Raw genomic sequence first — 21,003 nt, forward strand, 5'->3', positions numbered from 1 at the left:
TTCTGCCTCACCCCCATGGGTGGGATTGCTCTTCTGTGTCCAGGCTACACACCTTGGCTGGCCTCTGCCTTTGTCCCATCCCCGCAGGTGGACTGCGCTCAGGTGCCAAGGGTGCATGCCTCAGCCCCGCAGGTGGGCAGAACTGTACTCCTGCACTCAAGTGCAGGTCTCAGTCATTTCCCTGGCTATTGCGTTGGCCCTGTGGGCGAGACTATAGGTGGGACTGCTGTCGGACCACTTTCATGCACCCCTTCTGCTGCCGTGGCTGCCCTCAGCCTTTACCCCCATGGACAGGACTGAGCTTGTGTCCGGGCCAAAGCAACGACCAGCACCTGGCTTCCACCTCCACTGATGGGATTGTGCTTTTGCGTCCTGCTGCCGCCTGCCCTCCAGCAAGCACTCAGCAGTGGGCAGGGGGGGACAATGCAGCTCAGACCTTAGCACTCAATACTGTATCCCTGATGGCTCCCTGCTTCTAAATGACTCTTCTCCAAGTGCAGCAGGATAGCTTCTGTTTGGTGGGTGACCTGCTTCCCTTTGCTGGTATTGCTGGTTCCAGGAAAAATATTCACTTTAGATTTGTGGAGTGACTCAGCCCAGGGGTTAGGGTGGCTGTCCCTCAAAGTGTTTCTCTCTGTGCCTCCTAGATTACACTCTCTTTCTGCTATTTCAGTCCTCTCATCTCTCCCTATCCCCTGGAGTACTGGGTGAGTGGTTGTGAAAGAGGTTTTCTCTGTGGTCCCTTTAAGAAGAATCTTGGGTCTGAGAAATATGTCTCTTTTTTGCAAATAGTATCCTGCCTTGTTTTGCAGCTAAATACTGTCCATACTCCTCTTCTAGGCTCAAGGGCTGCAGGCTGGGGCTTTGTTCCTGGGGCCCAGGACCCTCCTCTCTCTATTAAACTCACTTCCCACCACATGAGTACCTCTGGGCTGCCGTTTGCTCCGGGAGCTGGGCAACCCTCTCTGTGTTTCCACTTTTTCTATCAGTCTCAGTGTGGCTTCTTCAGTGATCCTTGGTTAAAGAGTTCTCTTAGTTTAGTCTCTTGGTTTTTCCAGATGATTGTTCTTAAAATTAAGTTGTAATCCACTTTGGTTCTGAGAGGTGGAAGTTGGTACATCTGCCTACTCCATCACCATCTTGCCACTCTGTTGTGCTATCTAAGTCTAATACTTAAGAGTTTAAATATTATAGTAAGTAAAAATGGCCAAGTATAAGTAAGCACCCAATAGCTGTATCAGTTTTGTTCTAATAGTTCTTCATTCAGGTTAAGAGTGCCAGCCCTTAATAGACACAACTGGAATTTTTCTCTTCAGTACATGAGGACACTAAAACACAAATAGAGAAAATAGAAGTTTATTTAACTTTGGGTTAGATATAAGGTTTATGAGAGACAGAAAAATTGGTCAACTTTCTTGAAAACTTAAAGATGGAAGTAATATTAGCCCACCACATGCCAGATCCTTATACTTGTTACATGTTTGGTCCCCACACAACCCAAAATGTTGCTAATTTTCCTATTATTTCCTTCTGTCTTCCCTGTAAAGAAACTGAAACTTTTCAAGTTAGTAACTTGAAGTGATGTAGCGGCACATACAATTTTGAATTTACCCAGTTAAGTCAGATTCCATGGTCTGTGTTTCTTCCACATCAGTAAACTATTTTATCAGAATCATATCCCCTTTTGAGGGAATAGAAGGACTATTACCTTGATATAATTTCACTACTCAGGCATTCTCCTCTCAAAGAAAGTTAAAATATTATACTGACATTTCTGAGTATCTTATTTTCTTCAATCCTTTGCCACCTTAAAAAAGTTTACACAAACATATGTATATTTCTATAAATCCCTTATAATGGGCATAACTAGAAATCTGATTAGGGTAGTCTTTACCCATAACTAGTTGTTTGCAGCTACTCAGGATTGGGTAATTGAGTATGTTCATATTCAATAGCTCATATTACAAATTATTGTTAATCAAGTAACTGTTAATCAATTTAGTGATTGAGTATAGTTGCTGAGTTATAAGAAACACTTAACATTTGTTGAGTACATGAATGAGTGCATTATCTTATGTCCTTGATTTTAGAATTGTATCAGTGGAAACTATACTGCCCAACCTAGACACAGAGTTAAGGGAGGAAGCCCTACAAGACACACTAAAAATGTAGTGACATGAATTTTAGTCTGAATTCTGATTTCTAAAATGTTAAAATGTGCTTTTCATATTGAGGAAAGTTAGCACCTCAATACCTTTAACCTTTTTAAAATTACATCTTCTACCTTTACTTCCTATCTAGAGCTCTGCCATTGCATCCACTCATTTGCCAGTATCTAATCTTCTTTATTTTCAGCTACTCAAGCATGACACTATTGTTTTGCCAAAGCTATTGATTCCCAATAGTATTGTGTTAGCATCTCTTAAATGTAAAGCCAACTATAGGAAAATTGAATGGAGTTGCTTTCTACTGAGACTTTCTGTACATGATTAAAAATTGAGATTTCATTGGTTAGAAACTTTTGTGGACTTGCTTAGGACCATATACTGTATTTCCCCATGTATAAGATGCACATTTTTTCAAAAAATTTGGGGTCTAAAAACTGTGTGCGTTTTATATAGTGGTTGTAGAGTGTTTTACTTGCATTTCCTTCTTTTTCGCACTTGTTTTTATGCTCATTGTTGAAGACAGTGATTAATCATCAGACACAGATGAGGACAAGCTAATGGATGGGAGTTTTGACAGTGGTGAGGAGTTGTATGAATTTTATGATGAATAAAACTTCAGTTCAATAATGTTATGTAATACATTTTTTTCTTCAAATTTAGGGCCTCAAAGTTAAGGTGCGTCTTATACATGGGAGCATCTAATACATGGAGAAATATATCTATGGTTAGAACCATATGACATATATTAAGATAGTCTTCAATACCTGATACTGCATTAGTTTAAAAGATAAAAACCTTAGTGTATTCATAAGTAAGGTTTCATGTAGGGAAAACTTGTAGGAATAATATTATGTTTTAAAACGATGGATAAAGTCAGAAGACAGTTTTACCTTTTATGAGTTTTGATTTGAGTATGAATGATTTCATTATGTTTCTTTTTCTTTCTCTGAGAATGAAATTATATGCTAAATTGACTACTAGCATTTCATGCATAGTTTTTTTCATCAATCTCTTTTTATATCACCAGAGGAATGCAGAAATACTGGATTATTATCTAATGAATTTTGAAGTCAGACCTCTGGATTCACTATAAGGTTTTCTTAAAGGGATAGACTCTACAAATCCAATTGGAGTAATTTTGTACATGAACTTACTATCTTATTTTGGTTCTTAGACATTTTGTTACATTTTTTTATTTCATTTATTCATTTTTAGAGAGGAGAGAGAGAGGGAGAGAGAGAGGGAGGGAGAGGAGAGAGAGACAGAGAGAGAGAAGGGGGGAGGAGCTGGAAGCATCAACTCCCATATGTGCCTTGACCAGGCAAGCCCAAGGTTTCGAACCGGCGACCTCAGCATTGTTACATTATTTATAGCCACTTTACCTTCAGTAAAAATCATTTGTTAATCCCTTTTATGCCTTATGTCGTCTAAGAAGTGTAAAGATTTGTCTGAGGCACTTAATCAAATTCTTAGATTGATATTTGAGACCTAATTATTTTGGAAATGGAGAGAGTGGGATATTATTAGGATTGAGGGATCATATTCCTTTTGCTATAGTATTTGTTGGTGAATCATGGGCTCTGTTCCCAGCTTCAAGCAGAAAAGTTAAATTATCTTGGTTAGAATGAGACATCCATCATATCCTTCAATTTCCCACTTGTCTTTCTTAATTCTTTCTTGGGATTTTGTCAGAGTCAACTAGAAAATGTTTCATGTACTTTCAACTTTGAGAAAAAAGACATTGTAAAATATTTCAGTTACCCAAACAAATACAACCAATTTGTGATTATCCACTTTGTGATTTTTTAACCAGAAATCTTTCATCTCAAAGATCTCTCACTGGCTACTCGGCACATATTCTGATTGGGACAAATTCACCTTATTTCTAATATGTATATAGGTAATGAAGAATGCTATTAATTAACCTATGTCAACCAAATTATAAAACAACATGACTCCAAAATGCAATATAATTCCCAAGCCAAAAATGCATTTCAGAACATACTTCCAACTTTTGATTATACATTCCACTTCTTCCTTGGATAAGCATGGATAGTTTGTACATGAAGACTGGATTTTTAAGGATCTATCTGTGTTAATCTCAATACCATAATCAAATTATTGTTCTTTTATTATAACAGTTAAAAAATCATAACAGAAAATGCATTCGTTATGTCTATAAGTCCATCAGTATAGTGATTAGACTTAACCTTTGTTGTATATCTTTAGACAGGCAGATATGAGTGTTCATCATTGTAAAACTAGGTTGTGACAGTAGTAAGAGTGATTTATCTGATTTCCTCAATTAAGCAAATTTTTCAAATTCAGGCAATTAGACCTTGAAAGACACAGTTTATCTTTGACTTTTGGCTGGACCATACCCCCCAGATTTTGTATTTGTGGAGCAGGTGAAAGCTCTAAAATGTTACCTCTGCACCCAGTGAATTTCCTTGAAGTGGGGCAATAAATGCATTTAAATTGGAGCCCCCACACTCACTGAATAATGATGGATCATGAACACTATTCTGGAGATGGTCACTACTGCTCAAGGTGGTCGGGCATCTTTTCATAGCTGACTTATTGCTAAGTAATTTAATATTCTTACTTTGGTCTTTTTTTTTTTAATAGCTGTTGTGAACTTGGACAACTCTGTGGTTGATCTGGAGACTCTGCAAGCTCTCTATGAGAATGTGAGTAATTTTAACTGTGAGTATATAATACATACACAATCCTTGTTACTATGTATCTCTAGGTTTATTGCTTTAAGAAGGAAATTTTATATGGGTACCCTGAATTTATGTAAGTATAGATTTGTTAAAATACTTTTCCTGGAGCATGCAGGACAAAGGTGTGATTCATAGTTTCAAAGATTATGATTCAGAGTATGCTTCATGTGAGGTCATTCACATTCCCTCTTTTTAACTGTAATAATAGTGGATAGTTATGTGCAGGTTCATCTGAGCTCAGTAGTATTCTGTGCACTAACTCATTTATTCTTCACGTGAAAACAATGGGTAAGTCCTATTATTATCCCCATTTTGCATAGAAGAAATTTAGGGATAGAATAGTTAGATGACTTGCTCAAGGTCTTTTAGCTAGTGTTGTGGTGTCATTGGGATTTAATTCATTTTGGCTCCATTTCTTTAAACTCCCACAGTTTATTTCACTAAGCGGCAGGTCATTCTGGCTTCCTTCTTAAACAATTGGCAAGAAAAGAGTAAGGTATCAGAGGAAAATGAGCACAGTGTGGTGCAGTCCATGCCTTTGGAAAGTGTGGTCTGTGCAGTGATGGATGACATGGTTTTAGCTGGGACATGGCATTCAATAATGTTGATTCACACTGTAACAAAGCATTTCTCTCTTCAGTGATTTAGATTATATTTATGAGAAAGTCTCAGGGTGGCCCTATTTTGTGTCTAATAACTGAGGTGGGTTTTTTTTCATTTTGTTTCTGATCTTCCCTTTGCTCTGCCTGATATTTAAGCTTCTAGGCTCTTTGGGGGCATGGCCTTAGTTGGTCTTTGACTTTTTCATGGCCAAGTCAAAGAATTACTAACTTTGGGAGACACATGTGGTGGACAAGACCTAGACTCTTCTCTCACCACTCCCTAAGGCAGTGTATTCAACCTGCTTGTGTGCTGTTAAATTTGATACTTTTTAAACATGTGTATATGTGATTTCCCCTGTAAGATTGAGACTTTTTAAAGAGAAAATACTTCTCACTGTGCACTGCACAGAATCTATCAATCAAGCTTAGAGTTGCTACCCAGTCAATAAGCATAGGCTTTCAGACTGAATCATTATGAAGACTGAGAGGGAAGGTTTGAATGGTGTATTAACTAATTTTTTACTGCATGATGGAAAACTGGAAAAAATAGATTATGTATTTAGTATATTAATAACCAAATGAAATGGTTATTTAAAATGTAATCATTTAGAGATACAGAGGATTCATTTTGGGGTTGTTTTTTGTTTTGTTTTGTTTTTGCATGTATCTGTTCAATTGTCTCAACAGCACTTGTTCGAGAGACTGAAATACTGACATGTCTCCATTATGTACCGTTGCCTCCTTTATCATAGATTAACTGTCCAATTTGCAAGAATTTGTTTTTGAACTCTCTGTTCTGTTCTATTGATCTGTGTGTCTCTTTCTGCACCAGTACCATACTATTTTGATTATTGTAGCTTTGTCATATAGTGTGAAGCCAAAGAGTGTGATAACCTCCAACTCTATTCTTCCTTCTCAAGAAGGCTGGCTACTGTGGTCTTCTGTGATTTCATATAAGTTTCAGAACCTTTTTTTTTTTTCCAGTTTGATAGAAATTTTATTATTTCCTTGCTTTGTGTAATATAGTCATTTTAACCCTTTGAGTAGTACAAACGTTCATGTACGTCCTCATGCCTCCAGAGTACAATCATACAAAACTTTTTATTTTAAAAATGTGTAAGGCAACATTAAAAAAAGGCAAATGTATGTTTTTCTTGTTTCCATAAATTGGTTATCAAACAAACATGATTTTAAGTTAATAAAACTGTAACTAATTTTATTTTTTGGAAAAAAAAAAAACCACCTCACTCCTGGGGGTCAGTGAGCATGAAAAAACTCACTAGTCACAGGGTTAATGACAATCATTTTTTTCAATCAATGAGCATGATATAGCTTTCCATTTATTTATGTTTTCTTCAGTTTCTTTTTTCAGTGTCTTAGAGTTTCTAGAGTAAAGTTTTTCATCCCCCCCTGTTAAATTTATTTCTAGAAATTTTCTTTTTGATGCAATTGTAATTAGAATTATTTTCTTAATTACTCTTTCTGATTGTAACTGGTGTCTAGAAATGTGACAGATTTCTGTATATTAATTTTGTATTCTGCTACTATACTGAATTAATTTATTAATTATATTTGTTGGTAGATTATTTAGGGTTTTCTATGTATAGTATCATATCATCTGAAAATATTGACAGTTTATTTCTGCCTTTCCAAATTGGATGCTTTTTACTTCTTTTTCTTGTCTTCTAATGGTGGTTAGGACTTCCCAATACTATGCTGAGTAGTGGTGAGAGTGGGCATCTCTGTATTGTTCTTGATCTTAAAAGAAAAACTTTTGAAAAAAAAAAAAGAAAAGCTTTTGGCTTTTGACCATTGAGTAAGATGTTAGCCATTTGCTTGTCTTATATATCTATTATTATATTGAGGTAAGTTCCTTATATACTCACTTTGTTTAAAGTTCCTTTTTTTTTAATTATAAATGAATGTTGAATTTTGTCAAATGCTTTTCCTGCATCTATTGCAATGAACATAAGATTTGTAACCTTCAGTTTGTTGATGTGATGTATCACACTGTTTTGTGAATACTGAACCATACTTTCATCCCTGGTGTAATTCCCATTCAATCATGGTGTGTATTCTCTTATGTTCTCTTTAATTCAGTTTGATGGTTCTTTTGTTGAGAATTGTTGCATCTATGTTGATCAGGGATATTGGCCTGTAATTCTCCTTTTTAATAATGGTTTTATTAGTATCAATGTAATGCTGGCTTAACAGAATGAGTTTGGAGGTGTTTCTTCGTCCTTAATTTTTTGGGAAGTTTGAGAAAGATAGGTATTAAGTCTTCTTTAAATGTTTGGAGAATTCACCTGCGAAGTCGTCTGGTCCTGAGCTTTTGTTTGTTGGGAGTTGTTTAATTACTGCTTCAATTTCCGCAAGTAGCAAGAGTGGGCATCATTGCCTTGTTCCTAATATTATGTAAAAGCTTTCAGTTTTTCTCTATTGAGTATAATATTTGCTGTAGGCCAGTCATATATGGCCTTTATTGTGTTAACTAATTTCTTTAGTTTGAGTTTTTATTAGGAAAAGGTGTTGAATTTTATCAAGTGCTTGTGATGATCATGTGATTTTATCCTTCATTTTGTTAATGGACTGTATCATATTAATTTATTTTTGTATATTGAACCATTCTTGCATCACAAGGATAAATTTCATCTGATCATGGTGAATGATCATTTTTTTATTAAAATAAATAAATTTTTATTTTAATGGGGTGACATCAATAAATCAGGGTACATATATTCAAAGAAAACATTTCCAGGTTATCTTGTCATTCAGTTCTGCTGCATACCCATCACCAAAAGAGAGATCGTCCTCCATCACCCTCTATCCAGTTTTTTTTTGTACCCCTCCCCCTCCCCTTCCCTCTCTCCCTCCTTCCCTCCCCCCACCCCCCGTAGCCACCACACTCCTGTCCATGTCTCTTAGTCTCGCTTTTATGTCCCACCAATGTATGGAATCCTGCAGTTCTTGTTTTTTTTCTGATTCGCTTATTTCACTCCGCATAATGTTATCAAGATTCTACCATTCTGCTGTAAGTGATCCGATGTCATCATTTCTTCTAGCTGAATAGTATACCATGGTGTATATGTGCCCCATCTTCTTTATCCAGTCTTCTATTTTTTTTACAGTGATTAAAAGCCTTTAAGCAAACTCTTGGCCAATACAGCAAGAATCCATAAAAGAGTAGTGTCCTTACCATGTTCACCAAGTCCAAGTTGGCCCCATCACCATGCCAAATCCCTGAGAAATGCAACCCAACTACAGTTCAGTCTGTTAGGAGTTGTCACAGGGAGCAGGAGTCCAGGAAAGTTCCCCACAGGAAAAGTCTGCATGGCACTGGAATTGTTGTCACCATTCTATACTTTGCAGCTCATGTTCAAGTCCCAATGACCGCTGCTTCTAGCTGATAATGATTCAGGTAGACTGGAAAAGCCATTTGCAGGATACACGGATATGGAGCTTCTGTTCTCCTCTGCCTGGAGAGTTGAGACCAGATTGCTTTTCCCTGGAGCTCTACGACTGTGGCATGGTAAAGAGAACCTTGGGATACACTAAGCTGGGTGGCAAAGGTAAATTCATAATACAAGTTGGCAAAAGGGGGAAGGAGAGCTCTACATTAGGATTAGGTCCCAGCCTGAAATATGAGTGGGGCATTGAGGTAGGAGGGATAAAGGAAACACTATATACTAAGCAGAGCAGCAGAAAATAGAACTATCAACGCCCACAACAGAGATCTTTGAGGGAAGAATAAAAAACCTGACTAGTGAATGATCATTTTAATTTTTCTGTTGAATTTAGTTTGCTAGTATTTTGTTAAGGATTTTTACATGTAATGCTCATCAGGAGTATTGACTTATAGTTTTCTTTACTTATAATGTCTTTGTTTGGCTTTGGTATTAGGATAATGCTGGCCTTAATAAATGTGTCTAGAAGTATTCCTCCCTCTTAGGGTTTTTGGAAGAATTTGAGAAGAATTGGCATTAGCTCTGCTTTAAATGTTTGGTAGAATTTGCCAGTAAAGCCATCTGGTCCTGGGATTTTATTTATTGTGAGTTTTTTGATTACTCATTCATTCTCCTTAGTCATTACAGGTGTGTTCACACTTTCTTTTTCTTTTTGATTTAGCTTAAATTGGTTATATGTTCCTAATAATTTATTCATTTCTTCTAAGTTATCTATTTTGTTGGCTTATAACATAGTTGTCTCTTAATTTTTTTTTGTTTTGTGGAACCAGTTGTTATGTCTCTCTTATTTTTTATTGTATTTATTTGCACCTTTTTTCTTTTATTGTTTTATTCTAAGGTTTGTCAATTTTATCTTTAAAAAAACTCTCAGTTTTATTGTTTATTTCTTATTGTTTTTCTATTCTATTTTATTTATTCCTGTTCTAATTTTTATTATTATCCTGCTAACTTTGGGTTAGTTTCTTCTTTTTCTAAATTTTTGAAGTATAATATTAGGTTTTATATTTCTTCTTTTTTGTTGTGGCAGTTTTATTGCCATAAACTTCTCTTTTAGTATGACTTTTGCTGCATTTCATGTTTTTTGTTTTGTTTTTTGTATTTTTCCAAAGTGAGAAGTGGGGGGCAGCAGACAGACAGACTCTTGCATGTGCCTGACTGAGATCCATCCAGCATGCCCACCAGGGGGCAATGCTCAGCCCATCTAGAGCATTGCTCTTCTGCAACTGGAGCCATTCTTGTGCCTGAGGAGGAGGCCATGGAGCCATCCTCAGCGCCCAGGCCAACTTTGCTCCCATGGAACCTTGGCTTCAGGAGGGAAAGAGAGAGAGAGAGAGAGAGAGAGAGAGAGAGAGAGAGAGAGAAAGGAGAGGGGGAAGGATGGAGAAGCAGATGGGCACTTCTTCTGTGTGCCCTGGCTGGGAATCCAACCTGGGATTTCCACATGCTGGGCCAATGCTCTACCACTGAACCAACCTATCAGGGCCCATTTCATGTTTTAATATGTTAAGTTTTCACATGCAATTGTCTCAAGATATTTCCTAATATACCATTGGTTTCTTTTTTAACCCATTAGTTATTCAAAAGTGTGTTTAATTTCTACATATTTGTGAATTTTTTTGTGTGTGACAGAGACAGACAGAGAGAGAGACAAATAGGACAGACAGACAGGAAGGGAAAGAGATGAGAAGCATCAATTCTTTGTTGCAGTACCTTAGCTGTTCACTGATTGCTTTCTCATATGTGCCTTGACCTAGGGGCTACAGCAGACCGAGTGACCTCTTGCTCAAGCCAGCAACCTTGGGCTCAATCTGGTGGGCCTTACTCAAAACAAATGAGCCTGCACTCAAGCTGGTGACCTTGGGGTTTTGAACCTGGGTCCTCTGCATCCCAGTCTGACTCTCTGTCCACTGCGCCACTGCCTGGTCAGGCTCTACATATTTGTGAAATTTTAAGTTTTCTGTTAGCTGTTGAGTTCTACTTTCACTTAATTATCATTAACAAAGATACTTGATATGATTTTAGTTTTCTTAAATTTTTAAAAAATTATTTTATAAACTCTAACATGTGATCTATCCTAGAGAATGTACTGTAGGTGCTGAGACCAATGTATATTTTATTGTTGAATTGAAAAGTCTGTATATATCTGTTTGGTATATTTGGTCTATGGTGTTAATCATGTCCAGTGTTTCTTTGTTGATTTCCTGTCTGATCTATTTACTATTGAAACTGGGATGTTGAAGTGTCCTATACTGTTATAGTCATGTGCTGCTTAATGATGTTTTGGTCAACAACCCATCTCATATAATTACAGTGGTCCTATAAGATTATAATGGAGCTGAAAAATTTCTGTCACTTAGTGATTTTGTACCTGTCATAATGTCATAGCATAATACGTTATTACCACAAGTTTGTGATGATGCTGGTGTAAAGAAACCTACTGTGCTGCCATTTGTATAAAAGAATAGCACCTATAATTATATATAGTCCACCATATACTGTACTTAATAGTGATAATAAATGATGATGTTACTGGTTTATGTATTTACTATACTATATTTTCTTTCTTAAAAAAATTTTTTTTCATTGATTTGGGAGAGAGAAAGAGACAGAGAATCATGAACTTCTTGTCCCACTTAGTCCCATTTAGTTATGTATTCATTGGTTGCTTCTCATATGTGCCCTGACCAGGGATTGAACCTGTGACCTCTGCATCTAGGATGATGCTATATCCTCTGAGCTGTCTGGCCAGGGCCTACTACACCTATTATTGTCATCTTAGAATTCACTCTTTCTAATTAAAAATAATTGCTATAAAGTAGTATATTGTGTTACTCCAGCAGCAGCTTCATGCATCTTTTGTTTACTGTGTCTCTTGATTGCTTTGTTTTTCTTGTGTTAGATTTAAGTAACATGCTACACAGGCTGTTGTACCTTAGGAGACCATACAGTCTAGATGTGTAGTAGGCTATATTATCTAGGTTTGTGTAAGTGCACTCAATAATTGCACAATAATGACAAAATCACCTAATGATGTGTTTCTCAGAACATATCTCTGTCATATTTTTGGCACACGACTCTATTGTATTTCTTTTTCTGTACATCTACCAATGTTTGATTCATATATTTATGTGCTCTAATCTTGAGTGCACATGTATATATAATGTTATATCTTCCTAACAGAACCTTTTTTTATCATTATCTAATGACCTTTGTCTCTTATGATAGTTTTTGACTTACAGTCTGTTTTATCTGATATAAGTATAACTTCCTCTACACTCTTTGTTACTATTTGCATGGAATTGAATGTTTTTCTGCATCCATTTGCTTTCAGCCTATGTGTACCCTTAAACCTAAAGGTGAGTCTCTTACAGAAAGCATACAGTTAAATCTTATTTTTTGGGTTTTTTCTTAAGCCATTTAGCCATTCTATCTATTCCTTCTGACTGGTGAGATTCATTTAGAAAGTATTTAATACCATTTTTAAAATTCTTTTCTGTTTGTCCTGTAATTCTTTTGTCTGTCTTTTTCTCTATGTCTTCCTTTGTGTTTCATTGTTTTGGGGAGGATGTTTGGGGTTGTATTTATTAATATATACTATGATTCCTTTCTCATTTTCTTTTGTGTATCATTATTATGTTTTAGTTAGATTTTTAATGCTTTGTCTTTTATATTTTAGAGTAAAATTAAAAGTGGTTTTCCAACCACTGGTAGAGTAATGCAATATTTTTACTTGTCTATATATTTTCCTTTACCAATAAGTTTTATACTTTCTTCAGAAATATGTTTTTGTTTAATGTCTTTTCATTTGAAGTTGAAATACTTCTAGCATTTTTTGTAAGACAATTCAAGTGATGATAAACTCCCTCAGTGTTTGTTTCTCTAGGAAAGCTTTTATTCCTCCTTTGTTTTTATTTTTTAAATTAAATTTATAGGGGTGACACTGATTAACATAATTATACAGGTTTCAGGAGCCCAATCCTACAGTGTTATTTACAATAGCCAAGACCTGGAAACAGCAAAAGTGCCCATCAGTAGATAAATGGATAAAAGCTGCGGAATGTTTTTCCTCTATTTTTGAAGGACGGTTTTGTTAAGTATAGTATTCTTTGCTGGCAGGTTCTTTTATTTTTCTTTCAATACTTTGTTTATTTAATCTTGTTTCCTCCTGGCCTACAATATATCTGTTGATTGCCTTGTGGGGATTCCTTTGTTTGTTATATATTACTTTTCTCTCACTACTTTCAAAGTTCTCTCTTTGTTTTTGACTATTGACACTTTGATTATAATATCTCAGGATAAGCTTGTTTTTACTAATGTGTGAAGTTCTTTAGGCTTCATGAATCTAGAAATCCCTATCCTTTCTAGATTGGGAAGTTTTCAGCCATTATTTCTTTAAATAAATTTGCTGCCTCTTTCTTTTTCTTTCTCTTCTAATTACTAGAACTCCTATAGTGTGTATATTGGCCTATCTATGGTGTCTTGTAAGTCCCTTAAGTTATCTTCACTCTCTTTCATTTTTTTTCTTTTTGCTCCTCCTGCTGGATCATTTCCAGTGATCAGTTTTTGAGTTTGCTAATCTTTCCTTTTACTTGTTCTAGTCTGATACTGAATCCTGGTATTAACTGGTATGTGGAAGTGTTTTGGTGAAGGATGAGGGAATAATATGTCTTGGTCATGTTGGGTTTGAGTTATCTATTCATTCAATTGATATGTAGAAATAGGAGCTCAATAATTTCAAGGTAAAAAATGTGACATGGGCTCTCAGTGTTATCAGTAGGCACTGGTCTATCAATCTGGGTCCAACTGGGGGAATAAAACCACAGAATAACATAAATAGGGAAGTTTATTATAGTTAATGCCTAATCTGTGATGGGAATGTGCAAGGATATAAAGATACCTCTAACTGGTACTCTAGGGCTGAGGGAGAGTACCCAAGGAAGGTAAACTTGGAAGGGGACTTTTTCCCTAAGACTGCACTACACCTCTTTCCGGAGAAGGTGTGGCTGCAGCCCCCTGGTTTGCCCGGGCCACAGCTGGTCCCCAGTCTTTTAGCAGCAGGAAACCAAAGTTCTGGGCAGCAGGCGTGCCACAGCTGGACTTGCAGGAGTCAGAGTGCTGCATGGAGCATGAAGCCCATAGCAGACAGTGACCATGTTGACAGAGCCCAGAAAACAAGCCTCAGGGTACAAGTGAGCCATGACTAGTGTATGTGCACAGGTCATGGTGTCCAATAAGGAGTGCAGAGGTCACTGGGTCTAGGCTTCAAGAGCCAAGAGTGAGAAGACTTACTCTGGGTAAGCTACTGCAGCTGTGGCTGGGACAGAGGACCCCCAGATGTCCTTACACCCCCACACTTATGATTAACTGTTTAGCAGGAAGAAGAAAAGACAAACACTTGCACATCAGAATCAAGAAGAAGGGCCCCTTGCTCCTCCAGTGTCCTTTCAGCACCTCCTACTGGTTAAGTTTAATGCTGTGTTCACTGTAAAGGGAAAAATTCTAAAAAACCCATCCATTATCTCAGAGTGGGTCGAATGGGATAGATTGAAGGCTAAGGGTCAATAACTGACTCAGACAGTAGAGAGGGTTGATGATTGGGGAAGTTTGCCTTTATTTGGCGTATAATTCACATGTACCTTGTCACTCATAAGATGGGGATCTCGTTCATGTGAAAGGTATCTCCAGAAGGGAAATGTGACATATGCATACTTGGACTTGGCTTGGGTTCCCCTTTGTGTTTTCATAACTGCAGTGTTTAATTTCAGGTCTGAAACAGTGTTTGAAAGACATCTGAATGGAATCTTAATTTTGCCTTCATAGTTTAATAGTGGTATTTGAGGGAACATTTAAATTTTATCTAGAAAAAATAAACTGGAGTTTAATGTTTAAGCCCAGTTTTTTTTATTAAATATATGAGGAATAATCTCATTTTACATTCTTCTACTTATCCTTGAGGACAAAGTAACATAACTAAACTGAAACCTTTCCCATAAATACATGCTTTCTTTTTTGCCAGATGCTTAAATGTCATTGGACTGTTTTGAAGTAATTATATTTAATCTCTGTGAAACAGATGGAAGTATTTGTTATACAAACCTTATTTAGAATATAAGCTTTTTTCCTCCCCTAATTTTGTGTTTGGCAGTGTGCTTTCTCTTCTAGATGTGAATGAATTTTGGGCAGTTTCCAAATCTAAGCACACCCTAATTACAAAAAGTACAATCCTGGAGGCCCAAGTCCTGTTCACTGAAGAATTAAAACCTAGTGAACCTTTGTAGTTACTAGATACAGTACATCTTTCTGAGTTTTAAAAACCAAATATCTTTCTAGTTTATTCAAAGTCATTGACTCTTACTGAGTTCAGATAGTAAAAACTCTTTACAAGCAGTTTGTCACATATACAGTTGGTTAAACATATCTTTTGCTTCTGACTTTTAATGTACATATGCTCCTGATACGGCACAGTGAGTTTGGGGGTGAGTGGGAAGAGATGACTGGGGAGTGGGGAATGGAGGACTAAGTAGAGTCCTCATTTTCTTTTTTAAGTTTGTTGAATGATTAACATCAAGTCAAAAATATTTCTATAAAAATGTACATGCTTAATTAAATTGTGTTTTTCAGATAATGGTTCAATTTTTCTTTTATTTCACAATCAAGAAACAACAAAAATATCTTAAATATTAAAATAAAATTAAACTTTGGGAGTGAATTCTATTAGACATTCAGTTGAAGGAAAAAACATTATGGATGTTGATGGAGGGAGATTTGACTTGGGGTGGTGAACACACAATGCAATAATATACAGATGATATATTGTAGAATTGTGCACTTAACACCTATGTAATTTTATTAACCAGTGTCACCTCAATACATTCAATAAAAATATTTTTACATAAGAACAAAACTTTAGGAAAAGGATTGGAAGGGAAAAAATATTCCACACCCCTTTGTAATTAAACAGCTCTAATCCAAATAGAAGGAGAAAAGAAAAAGCAGATAGTGTTGAAAGAATTGGAGGTTTAAATTTAAGATCTCTGGATTGTATTTCACAGACATCCTTTATAGTTTTAGTAACCTTTACTTAGGATAGTAGTTGAGATACTGTAAAATTTAATCTGGAAGAAGGATATATAGCCCTTGTCACATGATAGCATCCTCAAAAATATACACTGTGTTACACTAATGATTTGAATTAACCATGTATGTTTTTATTGCTTCCTAGAGGTACTTAACTAATTCATGTTTTAAGCAACATTTAATCATTAGTTTCTTCAAACAGATGCGAGAGGAGTATTGACTTTTTCCACATAGTTGTTTTCAAATGATCATATTCTCAAGTTTCATTGTTTTACTGAGCTGGGTCATGGAGTCCCTGCAAATATGCTTATTTTCAACTATAATTGTGCTTAAGGTGAATTTCAGAATTAAAAAGGAAAAGCTTTAGATCTTGAATCACTTTCAGACTGACTCTGTAGACTTAATAAAAATCAGAAATGACATCAGAAATGACGTTTCTTTTTTGTCCATCTAAGATGTGATATTGCCTGCCAAGTCATACAAATATTGACTAGCTTCTTACAGCTCTACTCCTTTTAGATAATCTAACTACTATATCTTTAGTGCATTCCTGAGAAATGAAAGGTAAAATGATTAACACTGTTGCATTGGAAATATGAAGAAATAAATGACACAGGATTGTTCATATAACATTTCCACCTTATTTTAACATGAGGTTGTAATTTGGTAATATTCAAAAAGTTGACTTATTGGAGAGCAGTTAACAATTTTTGGTTCACTCTTGGCTGTTCACTATTTATTTGCAGGTAGGTTCTCTGAGCACTTCTTTTTCACATTTTTTGAAATTTTATTTTTGCATGGTCTGTCCTTGTAAGATTATGGTCTCTGAACTTCATCATCTTGTGACAAGCCGCAACTATCTGCTTTCCAGTCTCCTGGTCTCCATGTTTCTCAAAATCTCTTAGATCCCACCTAGGAACAGTAGCATTGACAAAAGCTGTTCTTCCACACAGGAAGTTTTACTTCCCATCTCCTCCTAGTAATCATCACTGAAACTTCAGTTCTTATTTCTCCCACCTTAAGACCTCTTCCCTGTCACAAACCCTCCTATTATAGACTCTTAAAGGCCTATCTTTAGACCACTTAGCCAAGGTATTTTATACCTATGTGCTTCTCTTTGTTTTCTTGTCCTTTCCAATATCAAAAAAAGTTCTACATCTATTTTTTCCTTAGGATAAAAATTATTTACCAAATGAATGCAATTATTTATAGAAATTATGACACTAGCCTTGACAAGTTCCCTTAAATAAAATGCTTTGTAAAATATCAAAGTTTTGACCATTATATTATTTATTGAATTTATTGGGCAACATTGGTTAATGAAATTATGTAGGTTTCAGGGGTAAAATTCTTCAATGTACCATGTGTATATTATTGTATCGTGTGTTTACCACTCCAAGTCAAGTCTCCTTCCATCACCATGTTTTTTCAAGGAAGAAAGAATAACTGTGATATGACATTCCACAAAGATAATTTGAGGATCAATTTTTAATTTTACATTTGAATCAAGGACTCTTGCTTTCTCATCATTGTGTGAGAAAGCCGAATGTCTATGTTATATTTCAAAATCTGTTACCCCAAATGAAGTGCAGTTTCTGAGCAACTTGCATTAACATTTACCCAGCATCTACCCATCAAGATTACTATCTTCTTTATATGTCAAGAAAGGGTACTTAAAGGGAGATTGTACTCAAAACCCAATGGCACTTTCTCCTGCTCCCAACCTTCTTCTTTTCCCTGACCAATCATTCATGTTGTTTTAAATTATGTACTAGGTTTGGCCTTGGCTAGTTGGCTCAGTGGTAGAGCATGGGCTTGGGGTATGGGTGTCTTGGGTTTGATCCCCAGTCAGGGTACACAGTAGAAATGACCATTTGCTTCACCACCCCTCCTTCTCTCCCTTCTCCCATCTCTATCTCTTTCTTCCTCTCCCACAGCTATGGCTCCATTGGAGCAAGTTGGCCTCAGGTGCTGAGGATGGCTCCGTGGCCTTGCCTCAGGTGCTAAAATAGCTCAGTTGTGGAGCAACAGAGCAACGGCTGCAGATGGGCAGAACATCCCCTTTGTACGGGACTTGCCAGGTGGATCCTTGTTGGGGTGCATGCGGGAGTCTGTCACTCTGCTTCCTCATTTCTTACTTAAAAATTTTTTTAGCGCTGGCTGAATAGCTCTGTTTGTTAGAGCATCAGTCCAAAGTGTGGAGATTGCTGGTTTGATCCCTGGTCAGGAACACATACAGAAATGGATTGATGTTCTTGTTTCTCTCTCTCTCCTTTCCTCTCTGGCTAAAATCAATAAAAAATATCTTTAAAAAAAACAAAGAAAAGAAAATTTATTTTTTAATAAAAAATAAATAAATTACTAGGTCCGACACAGAAATGAATCTCTTAAAGTTTACTAAGTCACTTAACATTGCCACATTTAATCTTAGGCTGCCAATGTTACCACAGTCTTTTCTTTTTGAGTCTCCTAAGAGAGCTGCCTACAGAAGGATGAGTCATCCTGAAGGGGTACTGGTTAGAACAGGCCATTAATTTTCAGTCCTGTGCATCCAGTGCTTCCTTATTCTAACAAATATTTATAAACTTTTCTTTACCATCCTGAAAGGAAATTGATGGATAATTCAACCTATCTACATATGTAACTTAAAACATCTAATGTCTGCACTATAATATAATGTAGAAATCACAAAGTAATATATAATATTATATGACCCATTTAACTATGAAAATACTTAGAAATCATTGAACCAGAAAATATAATGAAGTAAATATTTATTTTTTATTATTATTACCTTGAAATAGCAAAAAATTGCTTAAGAGAATTTTCCAAAATGGCAAACATTTGGTAAAGTTGAAAGTATGGTTTTTAAAAGATTTCTGGTGATTCTATTTCTGAAAATTTCATGTATATTGAAGTGTAGTATTTAATATATAATTAAATATTTAAAATAATGTATATAAAATTATTATCTATATTAATACCTTAAAATACTTTGTGCTTACATGTTGTCTTTTCCAACTTATGTTTTTGTACATAGTATACTTCTAGGAAATATGCTGGTATCCCCTTCTGCAAGGAGTCAGCTAAGATATGCATGAAACTTAATTATTGTGTAAGAATTCAGATGCTAACATTGAATTAAATAATAGTTTAAAACAATATATAAGACACTTTCAGTTCCACCCCTAAAAAGATCATAAAGCTGAGGTATTTGGAAGAGGGGAAATGTGGCCTCCATCTGTAGCTATGAGCACAAATATTTATAGAATGTGTGAACTGCAGATTGCCGTCACCAGTTAAACACCAAGGCATGCATGAGGGAAGAGAGTCTTTACTCTGTACAAAGAGCTCAGTTATGGAATGGGTTAACTGTGACACAGCAAAGCTGTGAGACAGCTCAGTTATGACGCAGTATGGCTGTGGAACAGCTTGGCCAGGTGGCTCAGAGGTGGAAGCCCTGGTGTCACAGCCCAACTTTGGTGAGGCAACTCCATGCTGCTTTGGTGTGACAGCTCAGGCTAGAGAAATGCAGTCTTCTATGGAAACTGGAATTGCCCTTCACTGAAACAGAGGTGAAGCTGCTTAAAAAGAGTTCCTTTTCTCAATCCGTGATTAGTCTGTGTTCTTGCAAATGAGGACTCCAAATCCTTATAGTTTGATTGTTCTAAAAAGTACTGTCCTTATTGGGCATAGTGGAGCCATTCTGATTGGTCAGTGAAGATGCAAATAAGATTATAGTTGTACAACTCTGACTGGACAGAGAAAGTCTCAGTCCTATCAGTTGAAATTAGATCCTAGAAACTCTCTTATAAGGATTGTTTCAGAAAAGCAGGAGCACAATATAGCTTTTCCCTGAAGTACAGAGAGCACGAGAAGCTCCTGTTAGCAATGACTGTTATAGTTTGTTGAGCCCAGTTAACCACCAGGAGCCCTTTTTTGCAGTCCACAATGGAAAGATGCTTATGCCAAATTTCACACTGCCCTGAGAAATTCTGGTCCAACTACTGACCTACTAAAACTTCACAAGACTGTTTTTTTAATGTGTATTGACCTGAAACTAAGAGATATCCAAGATTTCTACTCTTTGGAAAGAGAGGAGGGAACAAGAAAAAAAGATCCCCTATTATAGCTGTCCTCAGATATTTTATAAAGTAGACAGAGAATAAACTCTTAATAGATAAAATTATTTTTGGAGAGACTTTTATGTTAGCTTAAGTCTAGCTTTGATCCTTAGTGTTATTTTTTCTTGTATTTTAGTTCTAAATGTAAATTTTGTTTGTTAATGAAAACTCTCAAAGCTTCTTTTGGTCCTCAAGAAGGTGTCCTCTGAGAAGAGCATAAATTGCAAATCCCTGTGTATGCTGTTGAATTGTTTCTTAGTACCCTATCTGTCTTTACTAGCTTTTTTTATATTAATTGTATTCTTCTGTGATCTGCCTCTTATTTCTTCGAGAACATTAATACACTTTTTACCTTGGTAGAGTACAGAAAATATTTCTTGTACATTTGCTCTTAAGTAACTATTCAGCTCCCCTGGGAGGACAGTCTCTTCTGACACATGTGTACTAAACATTTCCCAATTATTTTTCTTGATAGCAGGTGAGCACTAGGGAAATGGTGTAGTTTGCTAGCAACTGTGATAAATTATTTCATCCTGATGCCATAAATGATCACTGTACTTCCTTTAAATCCCTTGATTCTGCTGATGCTGCAAGAATGTATTTACGGCTAGGAATATTATAGTTTATGTAAAAGACATTCCAGTTTGGCCTGTGTATGGTCATATTAGGTAGAGATTTTGTCAGTGGTATTTAATGTTGATTGTTGTTACATGTGGAGAACCTTGTGGGGCTTTTTTTGTTTTTTTTTGTTTTGTTTTGTTTTGTTTTACTAGAGCTGGGTTGTGACTAGGAATTATGCATGAACAGTAATAACATTTGATATTTTGGACATATTAGCTTGA

The 21,003-nt window shown here is 36.0% G+C and overlaps 1 protein-coding gene across 1 annotated transcript in view; it reads left to right on the forward strand.

Annotated features, from left to right (window-relative positions):
• The window catches only part of FMN2 (formin 2), a 410,616-nt gene that overhangs the window by 234,351 nt on the left and 155,262 nt on the right, over positions 1-21,003 (forward strand). Inside the window, exon 8 of the mRNA XM_066235150.1 lies at positions 4,797-4,858. Coding sequence (XP_066091247.1) covers positions 4,797-4,858 — 62 coding nt within the window. The remainder of the gene's footprint in view (positions 1-4,796; positions 4,859-21,003) is intronic.

The sequence above is a fragment of the Saccopteryx bilineata genome, chromosome 1 (assembly GCF_036850765.1).
Source record: "Saccopteryx bilineata isolate mSacBil1 chromosome 1, mSacBil1_pri_phased_curated, whole genome shotgun sequence".
NCBI classification, from domain to species: domain Eukaryota; kingdom Metazoa; phylum Chordata; class Mammalia; order Chiroptera; family Emballonuridae; genus Saccopteryx; species Saccopteryx bilineata.